This window comes from Rattus norvegicus, chromosome 7 (genome assembly GCF_021556685.1).
Source record: "Rattus norvegicus strain SHRSP/BbbUtx chromosome 7, alternate assembly SHRSP_T2T, whole genome shotgun sequence".
NCBI lineage: Eukaryota > Metazoa > Chordata > Mammalia > Rodentia > Muridae > Rattus > Rattus norvegicus.
In genome coordinates this window covers 78,139,283-78,163,165 of record NC_141540.1, presented here as the reverse complement: position 1 = coordinate 78,163,165, position 23,883 = coordinate 78,139,283, and the positions used below count along the sequence as shown (strand labels likewise).

General features: G+C 45.1%; 1 protein-coding gene across 6 annotated transcripts in view; it reads right to left on the bottom strand.

Moving 5' to 3' along the window:
- Nucleotides 1-23,883, bottom strand: part of Grhl2 (grainyhead-like transcription factor 2) — a 130,003-nt gene that overhangs the window by 49,412 nt on the left and 56,708 nt on the right. For all 6 annotated transcript variants that reach the window (XM_087556497.1, XM_087556496.1, XM_087556499.1 and 3 more), the window contains exons 7-8: nucleotides 23,031-23,142; nucleotides 5,831-5,925 (exon numbers count right to left, since the gene is read on the bottom strand). In XM_087556497.1, coding sequence (XP_087412623.1) covers nucleotides 5,831-5,925; nucleotides 23,031-23,142 — 207 coding nt within the window. The remainder of the gene's footprint in view (nucleotides 1-5,830; nucleotides 5,926-23,030; nucleotides 23,143-23,883) is intronic.

The following is a 23,883-nucleotide window of genomic DNA, read 5'->3' as shown; positions in this document are numbered from 1 at the left end:
AACAGGGCTCAGGGGAAATGTCAGGATACCATGCCTACAACTACCTCATGGATTTCTACAGATTCAAACTTACAGATAAGTTTCTATTGTGTACCTCCCCCTCCCCCCACACTTCTCTCTCTCTCTCTCTCTCTCTCTCTCTCTCTCTCTCTCTCTCTCACACACACACACACACACACACACAAATGGAGAGAATGTGTGCACGAATTCATGCATGTGAAGGTCAGAGAACAGCTTGCAGGAGTCAGTTCTCTCTTCTACCATGTAGGTTGCCGAGCTAGAATGCCAATCAGCATCGTTGGCAAATGCCATTTCTGACTGAGCCATCACACTGGCCCGCAGATCATTTGAAGCAGATAGAAAGACCCCGAGTTAGAGAACGGCTCCCTATGTACGCGTTTAGATGGGAGCACCACTTCCACTGCATTATCAATGCGTTTGGTTTCCTAAGTTGCATGTACCTTCATCCTTGAGGAAACTAATCTCCATCTTGGCTTTGTTTGTTTGCTAAATGCTGGACCTCTTGCACGGTTTTGAAAAGAGAAAAGAGAAATAGATTCCGCTATTCATAACAGGAAAAAAATAGAAAAGAAAAACATATGGTCATAAATGTGAAAATAAATTTCAGAGTACCAGAGGGCTAAAGAGGTAGGAAGGTTGAGAATTAGATGTGTAAAGATAGAAAAAAAAAAAAAAAAACCAGATGCATCACAGAGCTGCTGGATTAGAGGGCACTGCTGGTTATGGGTATGAGTAAGTTATAGCTGTGGCCAGCCAATACAGGTGCACATGCACATGCACATACACACAACATGGGTGTTACGTTCGTCTGCACACACACAAGCACTCGGGTACAGAGAGCAGAGCAACTTAAGAAGTAGTTATGCCCATGCTGGTCAATGTTTTTTATGATACAAACAAGAAATGTTCCAGGCATAAGAATAAAGAAATCTCTGGGCACTGAAGTGTTAAAAACAGAACACCATCTCTGTTGGGGGGCTGAGTGTGGTGAAGGTGTGGCCAAGCAGGCAGAGCTGTTGAAGCTGCTTAGCTTGAGGAAGTAGGGCTGGGCGTCCATTACCCCCCTGGACCCATGTAAATTGTACTCTGCGTTCCTTGGAAAGGGAAAATTACAGTATGGTTGGCCTTGTTTCAGTGGGTGATCTGCTTCTGTGAGGATGGGTAACAGGGGAGCCTGGAGTAGCATTGTCCCTTCTGTTTACCAATCTTGCAGGGCTGGGATGCTGGGAACCAGAAGCCGAGATGCAGAGAAATGTCCTGCACCTCCAATTGCATCCTAAACGTTTGTTGACACAATTGTGTCCCTGAATCTATCTAAAACGACGGCCTGAGAGGTTCTCTCCCAGTCCCAGCAAACTGGAAGGACATTCACTGGTGATCTAATGAAAAGGGGGTGGATGGGACACTGTAAGTCCTTTCTAGCTAAAGGAAAGTGTCCAGGCAAGGAGGACAGCTGCATGAAACTGAGGTCTTCTTCTTCCCTGGTAAGCAGAGAGGCTAAGTTAAGTCTTTGTTTTTAATTTTTAATTTCGAAGACAGGGCTTCTCACTCTGTTGACAAGGCTGGCCTCAAACTCACAGATACCTGCTTGCCTCTGCTTCCCAGGAGCTGGGATTAAAGGTGTGCAGAACCACTGCCTGGCAGGGTTCTCTTTAAAAATTATCAAAAGAAAGGCCAGAAAAAAAGGCCTTTGGTGGGCAAAAGCACTTGCCACACAAACTTGACCGCCTGAGACCCATCCCACTGCCTACACAGGAAGTTAGGTATCCTGCTGTATCTTTAATCCAGCACTCCTGGGAGATGGGAGGCAGAGAGAGGCAAGAGGCAAAAGTACAAAGAGAAATCCAATTTCCTCTGACCTCTTCCTGGTCCTGGGTATCCATGATTACACACATATAGACACACCAATACTAATACGACTACTACTAATAATAATGATAATAACAACAACAATAATAAACAGAATTTCTAACAAAATATAAAAGCAATAGACTCAATGATAATGACGGAATTTTTTTTTTTTTTTTTTTGGCTGAATTGAGATTCTTCCAAAACACTGGCTACAGAGAGATTGTTTTTAAAGACTGGGTTAGTTGGGGTGGGGGTGGGGGCATTCTTCATTCTAACATTTAATAGAGTGCATGCAGGAAGGAGCAAACACAGAATAGAGGTGTGGGTGTCTTGGTTTCCGGATAGGGTAAAAAGACAAAGAGGAGACTTATCCACAATATCTGTACAAGGTACTCAGTTCGCAGCATTCTAACTGAGCTGCTCTCCCATGTGGTCGCCATGACAGACATTCCAGCACTCTGGGATTAATCACTGTGAACAGAGACAGCAGCGCTGAGTAGGGGTGTGAGAATCATTTCAAGACTCTCCCCGAAAACCTGGGAAATGGCTGTAATTGAGTCTGCACTGTGTGGGTGACATGACCACTGACTGCAAAAGGCCCTGCCCCTCTGAGCTAGTCACTCTTCTCTTCAGCAACTCAGTAATCTTGTGTGGGAAATCACCATCTTGGAGACTCGTGCTTGACAAGCCTGCTTTCTAAGTACCAATGTTTGGCTACAAAGAGAAAATTAAAGTTAGAATATCCCAGCAAGTGGGAGTCCTGTGAGAGAAGGCCCCACAGACTCTGCCCCGCCCCATAATCCTCTGCGGGGGGACTCAGGCATCCATGGAGTGCTAACCACTTCACAGCGGGGCAAACTAAAGCTGAAGAAAAGGAAGTCTGATGCTGGAAGCTAACAACGCCTGTAATACCAGGATTTGGAAGGCTGAGGCAGGAGGATTGCTGCGAGTTCACAACCAGCCTGAGCTTCTCAGACAGACCTCGTTTGAAAACCACGTACCACAAAGAAGAAGAAGAAGAAGAAGAAGAAGAAGAAGAAGAAGAGGAGGAGGAGGAGGAGGAGGAGGAGGAGGAGGAGGAGGAGGAGGAGGAGGAGGAGGAGGAGAAAGAGAGAGAGAGAGAGAGAAAGGAAGGAAGGAAGGAAGGAAGGAAGAAAGAAAGAAAGAAAGAAAGAAAGAAAGAAAGAAAGAAAGAAAGAAAAAGAAAAGAGAAGAAACAGATGCTGGCTACTCTGGTGCCAGGACAAGGCGGAGTCTATACCTCACTGCAGGTTTCTTCTGCTACACTGACTCAGACCCACGCCACGCCCACCCGTTTCCATGCTCTGGCAGTGGGAACACTCGGAACTTCATCAGAGACAATGCAAAAAAGCATGAGGTCCTCCAGACTGCACAGACCCTGAGGGGACCAGGTCGGTTCCAAGACTGTTTGGCCTGCTTGACTCACCTAAGCCGAAAGCCGCTGTGACACAACCGGAAAAACCGGCTCTGAGAGGTGGAACCTTGAGGCCACTCTGCCTGAAGCAGACAGGCAGCTTGGGACCCCAGCCAGAGTCTGAGACGGACGGAGACAGACAGACACACACACACACACACACACACACACACACACACACACACACACAGAGGCATTGAGAGCTTGGGCACCTTCCTGGCCAAATGTTGTTACCATAATTAAAGAAAGCTAAATTACTTGGGGTTGATGCCCTCTCCTATTAGTTCCAGAGGAAGCAGTGTGCACAGCTGTGAAATGGCCTGAGACCCCGAGCCCCTCCTGGAGCCTCCTGATAGATATGGGGGTGTGAACGCAAGAGGAACCCTGCATGAAGCCATCACCCTCCCTGCTCTGCTGAAAATCTTTCCCACAACTACTATCCTATCTTGTCTGGTGCAGTCTGCTTACTATAAAATCAGCAACGTTTTTTTTTTTTCTTTTTAAACGGCCAAAAGGCTCGGTGGACTTGAAGGTGAAACCTCTGCTCTGGCTGAGGGGCTGAGCTATGGAGTCTGTCTTCAAATGCCCTTCTGTAGTTTGGATAAACATTTATAACCCTTTAAAACTTACTTCTCAGCTAACAAAGAAAGACAGTCACTAAAAATAGATGTTAAGGAAATAAAACAAAACTCAGCTACAGGAAGTATCATGAAACATTGCAGAAAGCCATTTGTCAGTGAAAGAAATCAGTGTCTACCCAGAAGTACACTTGTACACATATGTGCAAATGCACACACCCAGACACACGTGTGCATACTCACAAGCACATGTGTACACACAGATATACATGTACACACCCAGGCATGCATGTGCAGACACATGATAAGAAAGTGAGCACCTGTACCAGGCAAGGGAGTGGAATGAACTGACTGCAAGGCCAGCTAGCTCAGCCCAGTCACTACCCATTAATGTCTATGGAGCCTGTGACTTCTGACCTCCACATGTACTTTCCAAGGTCCCTACCGAAACAGTCGTTAATGCATTCACCTCTAACACCCATTATCGCAGACTCTGATGCCCAAATCATGGTGAGGGTTCATGTTTAGTGCTGGCTTTCACATTGTGGGACACCTTCTGTGGCAGAACCCCACTTTCTTCTCAGTGACTGTGAAGTGGGTCCGGCCTCTCCCTGGTCACACTATTGTTTGGCTAATGTTTCCCCATAGGATCCCCTCGCTGGATGGATCACCCATACCACTGCAGGATGCTTGTAGGGTCATTTGGAAGTGATGTTTGTTCCACCAAATAGAGAGACTCCACCACACCCAGGACTGGGCCCTTACTGACTGCCCCTTGTGTAGTAGTCTAGCCTCAAAGAGAACATAAAGGAGCCAGCTCAGGCTAAAGCAAGAGGCTTGGAATGGCGTAGACAAACCTCTGTGAGCTGTGACAGTCTCAGGAGTAAGGACAGAGCTGAATGAGCCTCAGACAGCCAGGAACACTGCTGTAAAGTATGTGCAAGCATGTCAGTGCCATGCTTTGCCTGCAGTTCTCTGGGAAGCTGGATCTTACGTCCTGTAGAAAGGCCTGTTCCCTTCTCTGGAACATTCCCCAGGCCTCATTGCTGATCTGTCACTTCGTGCCCATTTGGGCCACCTTTCTTGGGCCTAAAGCCAGTTTCCCCTGCATTGTTTCTACATGAGTGGAAGGAGACACAGGGCGACTCATTGTCTACTGGAGAGCCTACTACACACTCCAGTTTCCTCTCACCCAGCCTTCCCTCCCAGGACAATGAGGCATTGACAACCCTGTTTACATTGACCTCCTACTGAGATTGGAGACAAGCTCTTCTAACACTAGCCCAGATGGTACACAACTGAAGCAGAAAACAAGCTTAGGTTTTATCTGAAACATTCCTCTGAGTGCAAAATGAGGCTGAAGAATCAGTCCCTGAGACCCAGAATAGGCTTTGGAGCCTTTAGACCAGGCTGTAGTGGGAGAACAAACACAGCTATCTGTGGAAACACTTCCTTATCCAAACCCAGGCAGGGCCGGGGTCTGTCCTTGACGCCTGGTCATCAAAGATGTTATTTACCTCTGCACATCCTAACCACACTTAGACCCAGAGGAGCAGAAAAGGGTCAATTGGTCAACAGAGAATTGCTGCAGTCACAGTGGTGAAAGGCGATTGGAAGCCCTGCTTCTGGAGCCCCACCCCTCAGCCACTGAACTGTGGGCCACTCACCAAGAAGCTACCTGAGGGTGGTGTAGAGACACCCAAGGGCTTAGGCAACTCTGAGGGTTGGTTCTAAAATGGAGCATGTGCCTACAGGACTGGGGAGGGGGGTGGTGGGACGTCACATTTTGTCAGGGCAGAAGCTGCACCTCCACAACAAAAGGGCAAAGGCGCTTTCATACAAAGGGTGTGCGTTCATGTTCTTCTCTCTGAGTTTCTGGGAAAGTACTTCACAAGGTTTGGGGAAAGGGCTGTCAGTCAGAGCCACCCGACATAGGTCCACTCACCTTCGCCTCCTCATTCACATCCCAGGTGAAGGAAACGGCATTGTATGCGATCTCTTCAATGTTCCCGATGGTGTTGAAGCTTTCCTTGTAATCAGCTGCAACAGGGAAAGAGAAAAAGGCCTCAGCAGTGAGGAAGCACATGCCTGTAATCCCTGCACGGTAGTAAGACACGAGGATCGGAGTCATCCTTAGAACACAGCAAGTTTGAGATCCAGGATACATGACACCCTGGTTCAAAATAATCATGTACCACATGCTGATTACATACATACATACATACATACATACATACATACATACATACACACACACACACACAGCATACATGCTACACATATGTACATACTACACATATACTACATACAAACATGCATACTACATATGTACATACTACACACATACATACTACATAGATATATGCATGCATCCAAGAACACACGCACACATACTTGCACAGCAGAGGAAGGATCCCTCCATAATACATTATTTCTCATGGCCAAGTTTTAAATTTGCCTATTTTTTTCTGGCTACCAGTGTGACAAGCTCCAGATGCCAGCTTATATTACTCTACCACTGGGGTGAAAAATAACACATATCCTTTTACTAAAAGACTAAACCCGTGTGACCCTTGTCTTTATCTGATTTGATTGTTAGTTCATTTTTCCTTACTCACTTTCTTGACAGGCCCTCCACAGGGGTGTTTTTTGGAAAGCAAAATATTCTACCAATCAGGCAACATCACCAGGACTGTAGCAAACAAAATATAGAGAGTCAAAGTTTTCCACGTGCAGTGATGGTACCAGGGATCAAACACAGGGCCTCACACATGCTAAGGACATGCTGTACTACTGAATTGCACCCACATGCCAGAGAAAGACAGTCGTAACCTTACTTTTGTACTCCAAAGACTTGTTAGTCACATTTTGGCTGTCATCAGCTGAACACTCTGGGCTGTCTTATCTTCACTCCTCGTACAAGATTTAACCCCCACTTTCCAACCCATCAGACTCCCCGGCCAGACAACAGCCATCAGCATGAGTCTGTGTATTGTGGGCCATCAGCATATGTCTGTATATTATGGGCGTGTTGGGCTCCACAGAAAAGCCATCATTTGTTTACTCTCTCTTCCCAGTGATGAAACTGAGACCTGGGCACTGCAGTTAAGATTCCTTATTGCTGGGAGCTGAATGGTTGCAAAAAACAAAACAAAACAAAAACCAAACTACCACTGTGCTCTCAGGAATGACTGCTAGGCTCCCTAGGATAGATGGGTTGGGCTAGCCTCAGGCTGAATTCTCTTTGGCCGCTTTCTCAGAACACCTCTACCTTCTACCCTCCCTAACAGCATAGCAAGGTAATACTCTTTTTTTGGCATTGTTTCATTTTTTCTGTACCTTGAGATACAGTCTCACTGTGTAGCCCAAAGCTGGCCTTGAACTCAAAATGCCTTGTTCTCTGAGTGCTTAAAGGACAGGCATGAGCCACCAAGCCCATCCCCAGATCTTTACACTGAAAACAAAGCACCTAAACTTTTAATATAGAAGGGTGTGCATATTCAACATAGGAAAGTCAGAGACCATAAATAAATTTAAAAAAAAAAATTAAAGCACCGGTCTACTGACCCACAGTTAACTGACTTTAAACCTTATCTGTGTGCTCTTATCTGTCATCTAGCTCCTCTACAAACATGTAAATGTTTTTACACAGCAATATAGTGAAAATCTTTTCATTGCTATTTTGTTTTGCCAGTCCCATCTCTAGCATCTTCCCATATCTAAAACCTTTTGTAAAATTTTTGGTCATTATTGCTGATTATTGTTAATAATTGCTAATAACTGCTAATTGCAAATATTGTATCGGACCCTGTGTCACTCAGCCCAATAGATTGTTACACCAATGTTTCGCTTACTTTTACAGCTATATTTCATGTAAATTTAGTTATATTTTATTAAAGTAAATTCTTGGGGGCAGAAGGTATAGCTTGTTGGTGGAGCAGGGGCTGGGTAAAGAGAAGCTGGGTTCAACACTCAACTACAAAACAAAAGGGATTTTAAAGAGCATGTTCTCAAATATAAGGTCGCTTCTTATTCCATTTTGTCCTGTTGAGGTGAGATTGAACTGTGTAGCCCTGGCTAGCCAGACACAGACAGAGGTCTGCCTGTTTCTGCCTCCCTAGTGCTGGGGTAGAGATCTGTGCCACCAGGCCTGGCTATAATTTTAAAGCTGACTACTTTTTGTCAAGCTCTTCCAGGGAAGAACAACTTACACTCGGGGTAACTACATCCTTTCTTCTCATATGGTCTTTCCAAACTGATGTTCAAAACCCAGTCTCCTATCCTCATCCGCAGTCCCTTGACTGTTAAAGGGTTGAACAGCCATTCTTGGGTCTCAGGCTATTTGTACTTCTTCTCATTCTATTAATTTTTGTAAGTCAAGAGTTTCTGCTGATTTTAAAATAAATACTAAAAGGTAAATGAGAAAGAAAAAAAGAGAAAACCAACATTCCACCCTACAGTTTCTAACAAGGCATTGAGCAGACTCAATGGGGCAGTCGTGGACGCATGCTTGTGCTTTTGTTGAAAGGCAAGCCAACAAACTCCCCCCGTTTCTAAGAGAGAAGAAAGCTGAATTTAAAATCCAGTTCCCGATTCTCCAAAGAGCCTTGCAAGACAAGCTTGCAGTTGAGTAAGGAGCAATTTGCAGGTCAGCTGTGAAGAAGACGGCAAATGTCACTGCCGGAAACTAAGACAAGCCAAGGGGATTAGATTGAGCACTGGGACACTGTGGAGTCCTACATCACAAGGTTTTAGTCTTCCAGTCTTAATTTCCCCTTTGAAAAAGAAAAAAAAAAAAAAAAAAGGCAAGGATTTCATAATATAATATAAACACACCAGAGTCTTCTAATATAGCAATCAAGCGACAAACATGAGAGCCAAAATGCTTACTTTGTACCAGGAACTGTCCTTCCTAGGTCCCTGATCTTCTAGCTTTTGCAATATAGGAACCGGAATACAAATAAACACATAAATATAAATAAACAAGATAATTATTATCTTAAATCTGCTTGCTTTTTCAAATATCTTGAATTTTTTTCTTCTTTAATGTTCCTTGCCCATCAAAAAAAAAAAACCAGAAAAATAGAATGAAGGCAGTTCTTATTAATTATGGTAGTTAACACACAAAAGAACTAAATATATAGTTAGCAAGGCATACTGAAAGACTTGAAATGGGGGTGGGGGTAGTTCGAATGAAACTGGTCCCCTGATGCCGCAGTGCTAGCCATAAAGCCCAAATCTCCAGGCTACCATGTCCTGGATGTACAAGTTAGGGCAAGTGGTATGAAAATATATGCCGTGGATATTCTCCAGAGTGTGTTAGGATGCCCCAGAGCAGAATGGGAATTTACAGATTCCCAGGGTTTTGACTATCTGGCAAGCACATCCTCACACGTTAGAGGCCAGCAGAGGCAGCAGAGGGCTTTGGAGAGATGCGGGCTACTGCCAGGTACTCGCATCCCATGAACATGGAGTGGAGCCAAGACTACATTTCTGCCAGCTCTCACACAGGGTTTGTGAGTTTCTTTACTGCCTCTTTTCTACACTTGAGAAGTTTTGGTGCTGTGACAAAGCCAAGAGGATCTTTTGAGTACTTTTGGCCCACGCCACATGTGGTTTTAGGAAGCACATTCATCTGTCTCTATGAGGTCCATGTAACAGTCTATACTTCCCCGAAAACACTTCCTCTCTTGGTGGACAGACCCGAGGCTATATAAAGGAGGACCAGTTATACCAACCAGGGACACTAAGATATGACTATCCTTATACCTAGAGTGGACTCAGAGACATCTGTTTCCTTCTGATAAAGCCGCTGCCATCTCCTGGCATTCAAACCCCAAGGTTCTTGGGGTGATAAGTGTGCTCTAGTTGAGGGCACACATGCTCAAGCCAGGCAGGCCTTGTGCCAACAATGAAGTCTGAGGTCTTTTGTCTCCCTCAGTTCTTACTCCTAGGGTAGGAATCGACGTGTTCTCTCCTAGAGAGACACCAAGCTGTTTGTGGAAGTCACAAAGCTGGTAACTAGTCAGCTCTGATTTGAATTCAGGACTGTCTGATACCAACAGCCACACTTGTAACTACATTTCCAACCATAAATCACTGGCGGATATCGATAGTATAGCACCTCACTTGTTTCAATGGCGACTGTATTATGAGGTGCTGAGGGAATGTTTGGTGAAGGAGGCAGTGAACCTGGGTGTTTGGGGACCAGGGGAAGCTACTTAACAAAGGAGGTCAGGGATAGAATACTTCAACAGGGAGAGGACAAACAAAACATTTCCAGAACTTGCGAGCATGAGAGGGCTGAGGGAGAAGTTCAAGCTAGCCCATCTAAGGAAGTCAAAGGCACTGGTGCTGTGGAAAAACGATGCTTAAGTTTTACCACGTCTGCCAGAAGGTGCTGAGTGTGCCTTCACACACACTTTCCACATTCATTTCTGGCAAGGTATATTCTACACAGAAATTACGGGTGAGTGAATCCTTTTGTTATCTCTTACTTTTATCTTTTGCAGATAATGAGTGGCCTGTTAATTGGGTGTTTTGTTTCAATTCAGACTTTTGAAAGCTCAGGCTTCCTCACGCTGACGGTAAGAACACCATGATGTTGGATGGCAGTCAAAGGAACCACTAACTCCTGCGCCTTAATTAAGCCCCATGCGCTTGGAGAATTATAACTGCCCCCCTTTAATTATTTTATATATATTGTTGGAGATTAAACAGACTAGTATAATTAATACAGAAGATGGCACTCTTCTGGAAGCTGGAGATTCTGTCTGGACTAGTGAAATAATAAGGCTGGAATGCTGGAGACAAACCCAGGAGCCAGGCCAGTCCTGTGCATAGTGCATCAGCCTCATCACATGCTGTTTCCTTAAAGCTGGGACTGTTGCACGGTGGACAAGGTGGGGAGCTGTGAGCCATCTTCAGGGTGACAGACAGGGTGCAGCAAGCAAGTACATTAGCTGTGGATCCCTGGGCATAGGAACCCTTCTCCATGACCCTCCGTGAGTTACCTCTGAGAACAGAGACAGTATCTAAAGAGTGCACAGCTGCTTCTTCATGGCGGACAACAGCCATACCTCAGCCCGCCTGTCCTGAACATCCCTGTCCCCCATCTCAGCCTGGGCAGATAACACACGAAAGAAAGCGAATCATCTGAGGACACTCTGATTTGAAAAAGATGGACGAAGCTCAGACCGGAGTTGAGGTCTCCCCTCCCCTGTTCTAAATCAAAAAAGCACCATTTTAAAGCATGTGTGTCTAATGGAAAAATTCACCAAAATCGTTTTGTTTTTTTTTCTTCATAGTGTTCTTAACAAGTCACAGGTAACTTTGGTGTCCCTGAGTATGTTTGGTCCTAATGCCCACCATTTTTCTTTCCTTTTCTTCCTTCCTTTCTTCCTTTCTTCCTTCCTTCCTTTCTTCCTTTCTTTCTTTCTCTCTTTCTCTCTCTTTCTTTTTTTCTTTCTTTCTCCCTTTCTCTTTCTTTCTTTAAGAGCCAAGTGTGAGCTAGGCTCTGTGCTAAATACACACACACACACACAGCCTGCAGGCAACCATGACCCTTTGTAAACCTCACCCGCAAGTAAGAAACATAAGCATGATCAGTACCTCTCCAACTCTGTCACTTGGTCTGTGTCTTAAGTCTTTTTTCTGTTGTTGTATCTGAATACCGTGGGCTTTAGTAAATTGTGTGTGTGTGTTTTTTTTAAATAGCTTGTGGTGTTCAAGGCTGAGCCCAACCAGCCAGTGATACGAGCTCTTCTCATCATAGTCGATGGTGACAGAGGGGACATGCCAGCTCAGGAGTTTTACAGTCACCAGCACACCAGACTCTCACAACCTCCTCACCTCAAACACATGAGCACTAGGACTGGAGATTGGGTTTCTGCCACATGAACTCCTGGGGACGCAGTACAACCTCACTAGGGGACAAGAGCTAGGACCAGCACCTACAAAGCTGTCTACGCACAAAGCCAAACCCCTTTGGCTTCTGTGACATGAAAATTTTTCAAGTGTGTATCTTTTCAGTAGACAATCCAGAATGTTGGTGGTAAGAATATGACTGACACTGAGTGACAGCGCTGAGTGGCTCTTCGGTGTTCTTAAACCACAGTGATCAGTGTACCGTTGCTATCTGTTCACCATGGCTGATCTAAGAGTCTCCCTGCTGTGAGTCAGGGAGACGTCCTTCTTAGGATTCTCTTTGCACCAAACCTAATACTTTTCTTGTGTGTTTTGTGGTGGTTTGAATGTGCTAGGCCCAGCCTTGTTGGAGGAAGTGTGTCACTGTGGCACTAGGCTTTGAGACCCTCCTCCTAGCTGCCTGTAAGACAATCTTCTCCTGGCTGCCTTCTGATCAAGATAGAACTCTATGATCCTCAAATGCCATGCCTGCCTGGATACCGCCATGCTTCCCACTTTGATAATAATGGACTGAACCTTTGAACCTGTAAGCCAGCCCCAATTAAGTGTCCTTTATAAGAGTTGCCTTGGTCATGATGTCTCCTCACAGCAAAGGACATGACTAAGACATGTTTGCTCTCATTTCTAGGTCAGGAACTAGACAGAACAATGTTACGGATTTCAGACTCTAACAATATAAAAAAATTAAGAAAATACTTTGCATTTTAGACTATGTTTTGCATATTCTACTCTCTATACTGTTTGAGGGCTGGTCCTGGGGCTCATGAGTCAATGTTTACTATGCAAAACATGAAGACTGGGTTTGGATCATATATACATACACACAACCATGTCTTTACCCCCAAACTTGAACAGTACTCAGAACAGTAGTAACGTCACTGAAAGATCATATACTGTGCATTAACATATAACTGCATGGTCACACAAGCCGCTGTGCACACCCCGGCTGCAACTACACACCTCATCAATGTGGCTAGACGTAAATTTTTCTGGCTGGTCTAAGTGACTCAGAGAGCTTTAACTATTTTGTTGCTGGCCAACAACATTAATCTGCGGACCAGATTAATGATAAAACTCTCAGATAAAACACCTGAGAGTTTTCTGAATGAATAAAGATACAAATTGTGCTTTGGTGATAATTCATACTTCTGTGTGATGGGAACCGATCATCATTTGCCCCAGGTTTCCAATCTCCATTTCATTAGTTGGTGCTCTGCTGCTCTGTGGGGTAGACATGGGAATGAGCAGTCATCAAAGCTGGAACCAGAAGCTACTGCTGCAAATGGCTGATGTATCCTAGAGCAGCTACTGTGTTCCCTTCAGCACAAACCCTAGCCTGTCCCCGCCCCACACCAAATAGTTTCAGGAATAGTAACCTGTGGGAAAACCAACTGATTGGTAAAAGACAACAGAACCGATTTTCTCAAGTGATGTTATTATTGCTAAGACTCTCAGGAATTAAGGTCCTATGAAACATTTCCTTGTCGTTCTCAAAACTTTGAAAGGAATACAGATATAGATATAGAGAGCAAGCTGTGGTTCAGATCTGAAACGAGCAGATCCACACGAAGAAATGACATCCAGATCACTCGTGGTGGACCTGTCACTAAATTGAACAAGCCTAATTCCTTCAGGGACTAGGGATATGTTAACACTAATTCCTTCGGGGACTAGGGATATGTTAACACTAATTCCTTCGGGGACTAGGGATATGTTAACACTAATTCCTTCGGGGACTAGGGATATGTTAACACTAATGCCTTCAGGGACTAGGGATATGTTAACACTAGCTTCCATCTTCCATCTTCCCTAGTCCCCATGCTGTAGTCACAGGTACCAGACTAGCTTATGGACATGGGAAGATGAACCTGTTCCCTGAGAGAAGGGGAGGATGTGCTTAGGGAATCACTGACTGACCACACGGATATGGCTGCTTACATCTTTTGTGTTTTTTCTGGCTTAATTTTACTAGTTTTCTTACATTGTTACAGGATTTTAATATTATTTCAAGATTGAAATGCTATTCTTTTAAATGCACTTTTGTTAGAGTTAGATTTGTCCTCTAGAAGGGGAAACTGTTGCTACCTTTTGATTACAAGGGTGGCCCCATCATCTAGGCACCTCAGTGTCATAGCCTTGGAAAGTTACATGACTTGTCTGAGCTGGCCCCTGACCCATATGGGAATGGCTATGATCAACACATGCGTGCCACAGGCATCGTGATCAACCCCTTATTCTGGAGAACTAGTACCTCAGAGAAAGATCACAGTTAACTCTGGGAGACTTTTATTAAGCCCTTGCCTTCTTCAATACACACATTTTTAAAGGTGTAAACACTACCTGAGGTCTTATTTAAAGCACCCCCAAATAAGGTCATAACATCAGGATTCAGGCAGAACACGAAAATTAAACCAAATGGAAGTATAAATCCCATGACGAGCGGAGTGAGCTATACACATGGAGAAGCAGCCATGGGCAAACAACTCAATGTCCAGTAAAGGACAGGAGAGGGAAGCAGAGGGGAATAAAGCAAATTACAGCCATAGACACGTGGGGCTGTTAGGTTAGTGTGGGGGTGGGGGGATGGGCTGGGGTGTGCGCCTGCTTGTGCGTGTGCGTGTGACGAGGTGTGTGGTGAACTCTCAATATCATCTAGCACCATCTGTTTAAGGGGCAGTTCCACCCTTCATTAGCATGAGGGAGGGGAGGGGGTGTGTCTTCAGGAATCCACTACACCCTGGTCCTCCATGGAACATTCCTTCTGGTGAGCCATTTGGGCTCCAATATTCCCTGGAAAAGAAAAGCTGTTTATCAGAAAAGGCTCATTAAGCTATAATGGCCTGGATGGGGGAAAAACAAGACTCCTCAGAGCAGAAAGGAAACTACAGAAGCACAACCTTGACTTTTCAAATCTAGCCTGTTGTTTGGTTTGCTTTTAAACCCATTCCCCATTTGCTTGATCCAATAAAACTAATACTTTCTAGCTAGGTTTAAAAGAAGAATCTCCCCTGGTTTATTAGTGTGCATTATGTTTCTACACCAAGTAATTAAATCACTGCCTTAACTAAAAAAAAAAAACAAAAACTGGTGTTTAATAAAAAGGCAATTTAATATAAGAAACTGCATTGCTGAGCTAGATAGAGGACAGCTCACCTCAGATGCTTGCCTTGCCAAAATCAGGACCCAAATTCAATTCCCCCAAACCAAGGTTTAAAAGAAGCCTCCTGTGGTGACATGCTTGCAACCCTCCCTGTATTAGGGAAACAGAGGCAGGCAGATAGATCCCTGGAGCCCACCAGTCACCCAGGCTGAGGAGCAATGCTTTCTCAAACAGCAAGGTGGTCAGCATCTGAGGACTGACAGCCAAGGTGGAGCTCCACCTTTCACTTGTTCTCTCTGCCTGTCCCTCTGTCTGTCTCTGTCTCTCCCTTCCAACAGAAAAATGACACCAAAATGAATCCACATTAAAGAGAGGAGCCCAACCCCAAGCTCACTCTGTGTTAACTGGACAAACTATGACTGACCAAACTGCCCTAGATACTCAAGAGTGCCCCAACACTTGTTCAACTGCTCAACATGGGTTCAACATCTACTATGTACCAGGCACGGGTTCCTACAGGTTAAAACAGAATCTCTGTTCACTCAAATAACTGGGCATCAGGTACACAGACGAATGAAAGTGACAGCCAAGTAAATATTGCAAAGTTTTAATGGCTGACACAATCCTAACCCAGGAGGGGCTGCCTATTCTACAGAGAAACTCAGGAAATCGCCCAAGTGGGGTTGGTCAGGTGGAGGAGTGAAGGCTCAAATCAAGAAGAGCCCTGGAGGACAAGGAAGTTGGAAATAAGTGTGGAAAGTCAGAAAGGTAAAAATATCCCTACAGAGACAGCACTGAACAGTTACTAGAAGATGTTACGATGGGTTGAGACATGACTGGATTAGGATCTGGTGTGAAACCTGGGATGAGGGAGACTCATGAGAAAGATCAAGGGCTGGAGTTTGGGAATGAGTCTCGACTTCTGGGTGGGAAAGGGGGAGCCCAGGGCCACTCATATCAGGGAGAAAATGAAAAATGGGTCTCCCCAGGGGTGCTGGCCCAGACACAATGAATCGCGGAGATTCAAATCGAGACATGCACGCAATAAACAGAAACCCACAGTGAGTCTATTATTACCCAGAATTATTTTCTGTCTGTACAAACATCAAGCTTTAAGGACTACTTGCATTTTATAACTTTTAAATACCTAACCTTCACACCTGATGGTGCTTTTATCACATCAGTATTTCCCAACCAAAGCTAAATTAAAGATGAAAAAGGAATTCTCTGAGACCGCAGCTTCAGCACCGCCCTCTGAAGCACAGCCTGTCTTACACAGCATGTGGATATGGCAAACCAACAGGAAGATTTGGGAGGTTCCTGGCCCTCACCCCGAACGCCCCCTCACAGCTGGCTCTACAGAGGACACAGGGATCTGCGGGCTCTGGCTTGGTGCTCAGAGCCTCTCTGTCTCCAGCCCTCACAGGTTGTTTCCTTTTTTTTTTTTTTTCCCGGAGCTGGGGACCAAACCCAGGGCCTTGCGTTTGCTAGGCAAGCGTTCTGCCACTGAGCTAAATCCCCAACCCCACAGGTTGTTTCCAAAGCAAGGAGATCTCAGTTTTGTTTTATCAATCAAGTTTAGGTATGTTTAGAAGTATGGAAGCAGCCTAAAAAAAGTCATAAGATGAACTTAATTTATTGCTAAGGAGACAAGCCCTACACTGTCCAGACTGTGGGAGAGGGGAGGTCTTAACATTTTGAGGATAGGACAGCCCTGAGTTCAGGTGAATGAAGAAGTAGGCTACAGCTTCTCGTGTACAAGTCTTCCTTGGGCCATAAAATCCACCTTCCCTGACTTGATTTTCTACAAACCTCTCAGAGCAGCCAGCATGGGATTCCTTATAAAACCTGCAAGGAGGCTCGTGGGCACAGCACCTTAGAGCCAGAATCCTCCGGATAACCATGGGTGGGGAGGGGGTGGAAAGGGAGCAAGATTTAATTTGAATACAATTCCTATTTGCCTGAGTCTAGTGCAGAAGTTCCAAGCTAAATAATCCACAATGGCCAATAGGACTCTGGGCTTGAGTCCCTTCTAAAAGACTCCTCTGATCTTCAAACAGAGTCATACAGAATTGAGCACACGAATGTTTCCATGTCATTACAACTGAGGTTTCAGACAAATGTCTTCCTTCACAGAAATTATTATAATGCGACACAATTTTAAAATGGCTTTTAAGAAAAAATTTGGATAAGCAGTGGTGGCACTTTCCCTTAATCCCAGCACTCGGGAGGCAGAAGGAGGGAGATCTCTGAATTTAAGGCCATCCTGGTCTACAGAGTAAGTTCCAGGACAGCCAGGATATATAGGGAAACTCTGTTTTAAAACAGAGAGGAAGAAATTAATTTGTATTGGGGCACATAACATTTACAAATCCTATAATGACATGCTAATAATTGAAAATCAAATATCTAATTATAGGATTACTATTAATACTATACCTAATAAACTCTGAGATAGGAAATATGACTGTGAACTAAAATTAAGTCTAAGATCGAATTAGAACACGTAAGTTTGACAGCTACCTATAAAATGGTGCCCATTGGCCCTGAGAAGTATTGATGCTCCCTTGGACTTCAAACCCTGCTTCCCCCACCGGGAACGGGCAAACAAACTGTGATGAGCATTATGTTGGACCGTCTGAGCTCTATTGCAAGGAGAAAACCCTGAAAGAGAGGGTGTCCAGGAGAGATCATATGTAGAAGTGGCACAGGCTAGCTTCATTCTTACGATATTAATATGAATTGTGAGATCTTATTTGTCTCCCTCTTTGAAAGATAACAGAAAACACTCACATTCAGAGACGGAGTTAGTCATCGAGTGGGTACCCTGACGTCCAGCTCACTGTTAAGACTTGTGATTCAGTACTTTTCCAAGAATCACACTTAGAAACCTAGTGGCTTTCTTTACTTCCCAAGGGACCTGCCGACGTGCTCTGCATGTGAATTATTGTCCTAGAGTGCATCCGCCAGCCTGGCCTGCCTCCACTCCCCACGGACCAACCACACACTTCTGGTACCACTACCTCAGGAGTAGGGCACAGTGACTACTGAGGTGACAGAGCTGTGACGCCCTTTCTTGGCCCTCTCCTCCTTCAACCTCACCTCCAGTCAATTAGGAAGGGTGGCTTGTTTCCCATTTCCAACTCTGTGGGTTGGTTTTTCCTTACCTGTCACTAGCCTCCTGATTATCAGTCCCGGCTGGGTCCCATCCCCTCAAGCTAGCCCAGAATTTAGTCTCCCGTTACAGCTCTGACAGATGCACACAATTCTTATCCAATTCCTCCAAAATCAAGTTCCATTTGTGGATTATATATCTGTCCCTCTCACATTACCACTGACCTCCTTCAAAAAAGCCACCTTCCCCCCACATCCACTCTGTATCCCCTGCGTCCCCAACTTGCTACATTGGTCCATCAACTCTCTCACTCTAGGGTGCATGACAGCTTGAGTCTCACTTATCTTTCTTATCTTTCTTAACAGATGCATAAAGTAGTTCTCTAGTATCATTTTTAAAAATCTTTTTGACCATTTTATTTACGCAGATGCCACTGTCTGGCTTGCAGGATCCTTCAATTCGTTTTTGACTCTCATGGCCTTGATATCCCTTCAAGAACATCTGGGCTAAGAAACTCTCCTTTTAACATCTCGGGTGTTCATCTTCTTGCATCTAGGTGAGGTTAATGGGATGGTAAGGCCCTACCTTAATTACATTTTAATCACCAGAGCTGAAAAAGGCCTGCCCCACAGAAGAAACTCTGTACCTCTCAGCTGAATGAACTTAGGCATGCATTTCCTCAAGCTGGTGTGGAAAAACTATGGACTAGTCAGTGACTAAATGTCTTAACAGAAAGAGGTTTAAAGACAAAGGACAAATGTCATTTAAATGGCTTCTCTGCAAGTGGGAGGCATAGTCGACAAGGAATGCTTTTGAGCAGCAGAATGGAAACTTATTTACAACCTGAAAGCATGGCCATTATTCAAGGAGCTCACAGAAAGAGCTTGTGCTGGCTGGAGAACTCTCTGTGTTTCTGATTGTGTTGGTCTGACTGACGCCTATGGAGTTGGGGCTCAGTGTTAACACTTCCTGCCCCACCCCAAACATTTTCTGAACTAACATATAAGAACCACACACCTGACCTGGCTCTCAGATATTCCAGACCTACACAACAGTCAGACAGCACTGTGCCCTCAGCCCTGAGCAGCAAGGGATGGTGTCCTCTGCCACTGCTGGTGACCAGAGACCAGGGCAAGCCAAGCACTGAGATACAGCACAGAATCATAGAGTGGGAGCAGCCTCGGGCATTAGATTTCCATCTACCCACACTCTCCAAGACTTAGGTGGAGTTCTTATCTCTGCCATCTCCCATCTCAGTTTTGAAGATGATTTTTATTTGTTTTGTTTTGTTTTTTGAGACAGCATTTCTCTGTGTAGTCCTGGCTGTCCTGGAATTCATCGTGTAGAGCAGGCTGCCCTTGAACTCAGAGATCCACCTACCTCTTCCTCCCGAGTGCTGGGTTTAAAGGCATGCACCCATCACCCAGCGAGAAGGGGGTGAAGTTAATGTATGAAGGCTAGAGAAAGTTTGTAAAAACAAAAAAAAAAAGTTTGTAGCAAAGGATGTTGTACCCAAGGAGTAGCTGTTAGTAAGGTTCAGTCCACTCCTTCAGACCCACCCTCCGACATTCTAAGACCTTCCTTATGCACACATCTGCTCATGCATTCATTCAGACATTCACTACGTCTCCGGCTTTGTGCTAAGCACAGAGCAGAGAGAGGAACAAAACAGACAAGGCTCTGTTCTCAGGGAGATTACCTTCTAGAAAGAGAGGAAACAAGAAGTACAAGCATGTGAATGAACAACAGATGAGCGGGTGATATGTGTTCTCATATGAGATAAAGACAGCGGACACAGGGTGATGAGAAAACTCAGTAACGGGGACCTTGTTGGGCTTTGGAAGAAGTGAGGGAACAAAGTTCCCAAGTGTTCATCCCAAGAGCTCCCTGGGCAGTGGGGTGGCTGATGAAGAATCAGCTTCACTAAATACGACAGACTCTGGGAACAGAGACCCAAGCTGACAGCCTCCTGCCCTTTGTCCTGGCCCTGCGTTCCTTTTCTTTCCCACAGAACCACAGACTGGACCCCTGGGATGTCTCTGAGCCTTGGGAAGTACAAAACACCTTTCCACATGAAGAATGAGGACAGGAGACAAGGGACAGCCTCAAAGAATGGCTGAAAGCCTGGTCCAAGTAAAATGAGCTTCTGTAAGGAGAGGCAAAAATTTCTCCCACTATACAGAATGCAAGCTAGTGACTATCCCCGGGCATGAGTGGGTAAGTGAAAGTTCTGGTGGGAGGGGCCAGGTCTGTGGCCATGGCCAGAATAGGGGAGGAGGTACAGAGAGAGAAAACAGGCGGTGGCTAGTCATCCCAGGACCCTACAATGTGGGATGAAGGCACTCGTGCCCAGCCTCACAACTGTGGCAGGTACAACTTAGAGGCTGTGAGTCCTGCAATGCCCAACTCTAAAGACTGCTGATTAAGAACTCAAGCTTGCTGAGATGGAGGGAGGCTCACATCTTTATAATTCCAGCACTTGGAAGACAGCAGGCAAATCTCCATAAATAGGAGGTCAGCCTGGTTTACATAGTTAAGTTCCAGGACAGCCAGAGCAACAGGGAAACCCTGTTTCAAATTCAAAAACAAAACAAAACAAACAAAAAACGAAACAAAACAAAAAACCCCACAAAAACAAAAACAAAAAACCTAGGCTTAGGTCAACATGATGGCTGCTAGTAAGAGCACTCACTGGCTGCTCTTCCAGAGCTCCTGAGTTCAATTCCCAGCAACCACAGGGTGGTTCACAACCATCTTCTGGTGTGTCTGAAGACACGTCAGTGTGCTCACACACATAAACTAAAATTAAAAAAAAAAAAAAGCCAATTCGCACAAGTGCCCTCTGCCTATCACGTGGACACTGTGGCACACCCGTCCGTGCCCACTCACATACACACTTTTTCTTTTTAACATACAGTGAACTTTTAAAGAGGTCTTGTCTGTTTCTTATTCCAGCTTGAAGGACACTGTCTCAGGTCTTGGATGGACTTCACCACAGACACTGGTGGAAACTTGGGAACGGTCTTTTTGTTTTTGTTGTTAGATGTACTTGTTCTGCATGTACAAACGTATGCATGATTTGCCTGCATGCATGTATGTGCAGCAAGGCATATGTTTATGTGTGCATACACGTGTTTGTAAACACACACTCTGCATTCGCGTATACATGTGTGTGGGGCTCTCTGAGCAAAGTATGGAGGCAAATGGAAGGTAATAAAGAGAGATGTATTGGAAGGACTAGAGAAGCGGGAAATTACTCCGGTCTCTGCAAACGTAAGCCTGTGACAGTGTCGGAGTTGGTGAACAGGCATGCCAGCAAGGCCCCTTTATTACTTACCTTATTTGAACTGAGCCTATATTTCCATTTAATTGCTTCTCTCATTTTCTTGGGCAATAATTATAAGACTAACTTTTCAAATAAAATAAAATTGCTTCTCTGTTCTACAGACGGTTATAGAACAGGTCAGAGCACGTTTTCCTAGTGCCTTGCTCCAGCCTCGGGCTTTCAGAACACTGGCTATCGTTAGGAGAAGTTCTTATCCCAGTACTTGAGCTGATTTCGAGGACAGCTTTCCTGACATGAAGACACTGCTCGTGGCTTCAGTTTCCCTGTTTATTAGATTAGTATTTGGCTAGTGTGCCTTTCTGTGTAGCCACCCCTCGGTGTGTGACAGTAAGAGAAATGAGGAATGGGAGTAGCTTAACCATTCAACAGGCTGGGGGCTGGAGAGATGGCTCAGTGGTTAAGATCACTGACTGTTCTTCCAGAGATCCTGAGTTCAATTCCCAGCAACCACATGGTGGCTCACAAACATCTGTAATGGGATCCAATACCCTCTTTCTGGTGTGTCTGAAGACAGCAACAGTGAATTCATATACATAAGTAAATAAATCTTTAAAAAAAAAATTCAACAGGCTGTACCAACATTTAGTTTCAAAATGTTCTCTGGTGACGCTCTAATATTAACCTAGTTACTAGCTAATCTCTGCCATTGGTCCAGGGAGCTATCACGGGTGCCATGAAGGAAAGAGCCTTTGTTCCACTTCATAACACATGAAAGCAAGTATCCTTTTATCCTTTTACTTGCTTAATATTTTGTGGTGTCCAATGATACTCTGTCGGGGTCCTGCGCTCCCCGGTCTTGAGTCTGATCGAGAAGCCCAGGGAGGGGGCTCGGGAGCAGGAAAGCCTGAGTACTTCTCCACCCCATTGGCACTGAGCTTGCAGCTGGCAGCAGTTCCTCTCGGGTTCCACCTCCCAATGGAAAACTGCTTCCACTGTGGTCCCCAGTTCCTGCTGGGCGGTTCCCCTCATTCCCCAGCCCCACAGGTGCTGCCTGGATTGTCTCCCTGTACTCCATCCTTTCTAGCCTTGGCGAGGAGCTAGTTGAGCAGGTAGCATAGTATCTGCCTTTCCGTCTGGCCACTTGGTTGTCCGGAGGAGGGCTCCTTGATCTCTAGGGAGTAGATATTGTACTTAGAAATACAAACAAAATAAACTCTGCAGGCTCAGTTCTTCTTGTCTGGCAGGCAAGTTTCTCAAACAGATATTTTCCTGACCACCGACTTCTGCTTGCATTAGGTTTATGTAGGAATGAAAGGATTTAGGGCAGAACTACAGACTAGAGGTCACTAGAGTCACAGCTTTTTGTGAGGGACCTTGAGCCTCATGGGCCTGAGTTTTAGCATGTAGTAGGTAGGGGACAAGAGTGATCTGACTTGTTCACTGCCTACATGGCTCAGACACAGGGCATTACATATTTCAGAAACTGCCGTTGTGTTACCAAGGCATTGTTGTGGTTATTATTATATAAGTTGACTCTGGTGAAAAGGAAAATGCTCTCTTCTCTGCTCGGCCTGACTGATTTTCAGCTTGATCTGTGCTGAATGTCACAGGTCACATGTACAATTCAATACCTGGCATAGCGGAGAGTGACACAATCTCTGTGGGCTGAGTTTGGCAACCCAGCTAGTTGCCAAAGCCTAGAGGGATAGGCAACTTACCAATGTCAAGGACCCTCTGCTTAGCAGTGTGCTGCCGGGAGTGCCAGTACTTCCAGTACTTCAGCTGTTCGTCTCGGTTTTTGTCTTCACTAAAGACCACCATCACTACACTCTGCAGGAGAGAAAAGCAGCCATTATCCTCTGCTGACTCACATGGTTGCCACTTCCGGTTCCCACTTCCGGTTCCCACTTCCGGTTCCCACTTCCGGTAGGCGGCCATTCTCCTCTGCAACTCACATTCTAACACTACACAGTTCCCACTACAGGCAATTCTAACATGGTGTGTAGCTTTTGTTATTTAAGAGCCAGGCATGGTGGCTCCTGCCTTTAATCCTAGCATTCATGAAGCAGAGGCAGAAGGATCTGAGTTTGAGGCCAGCTTAGTCTTCAGGGCAGCCAGGGCTACACAGAGAAGCCCTACTGTCCTACCCCCAAATCCAGAGAATGCAGCAAGAAAATACTTCAATGAGATAAGGTGTTTGTCCCAAGCCTGACGACCTGAGTTTGATTTTTGAGATAGATAGATAGATAGAAAGAGAACCAACTTTTGAAGTTACCTTCCTTGTAGGTATTTGTGCATGTATGCAGACACCCACATATACACACACAAACTGGAAACAGCGTTGATAGAAACAGAACCCCTTATCATTCCTACTACAGCATCATGACAACCAGATGAAGTAACCACTTGCACGGTTGTTATTTTGCAGGGTTAACTCAAACCCGAAAAGCATTTGGTCTACATTGGGAGTAAACATGTCTGTTAAATGGTGCCATTTGTAAAGAAGCAGCGCCTCTCTCTCTCTCTCTCTCTCTCTCTCTCTCTCTCTCTCTCTCTCTCATCTAGGAAAGT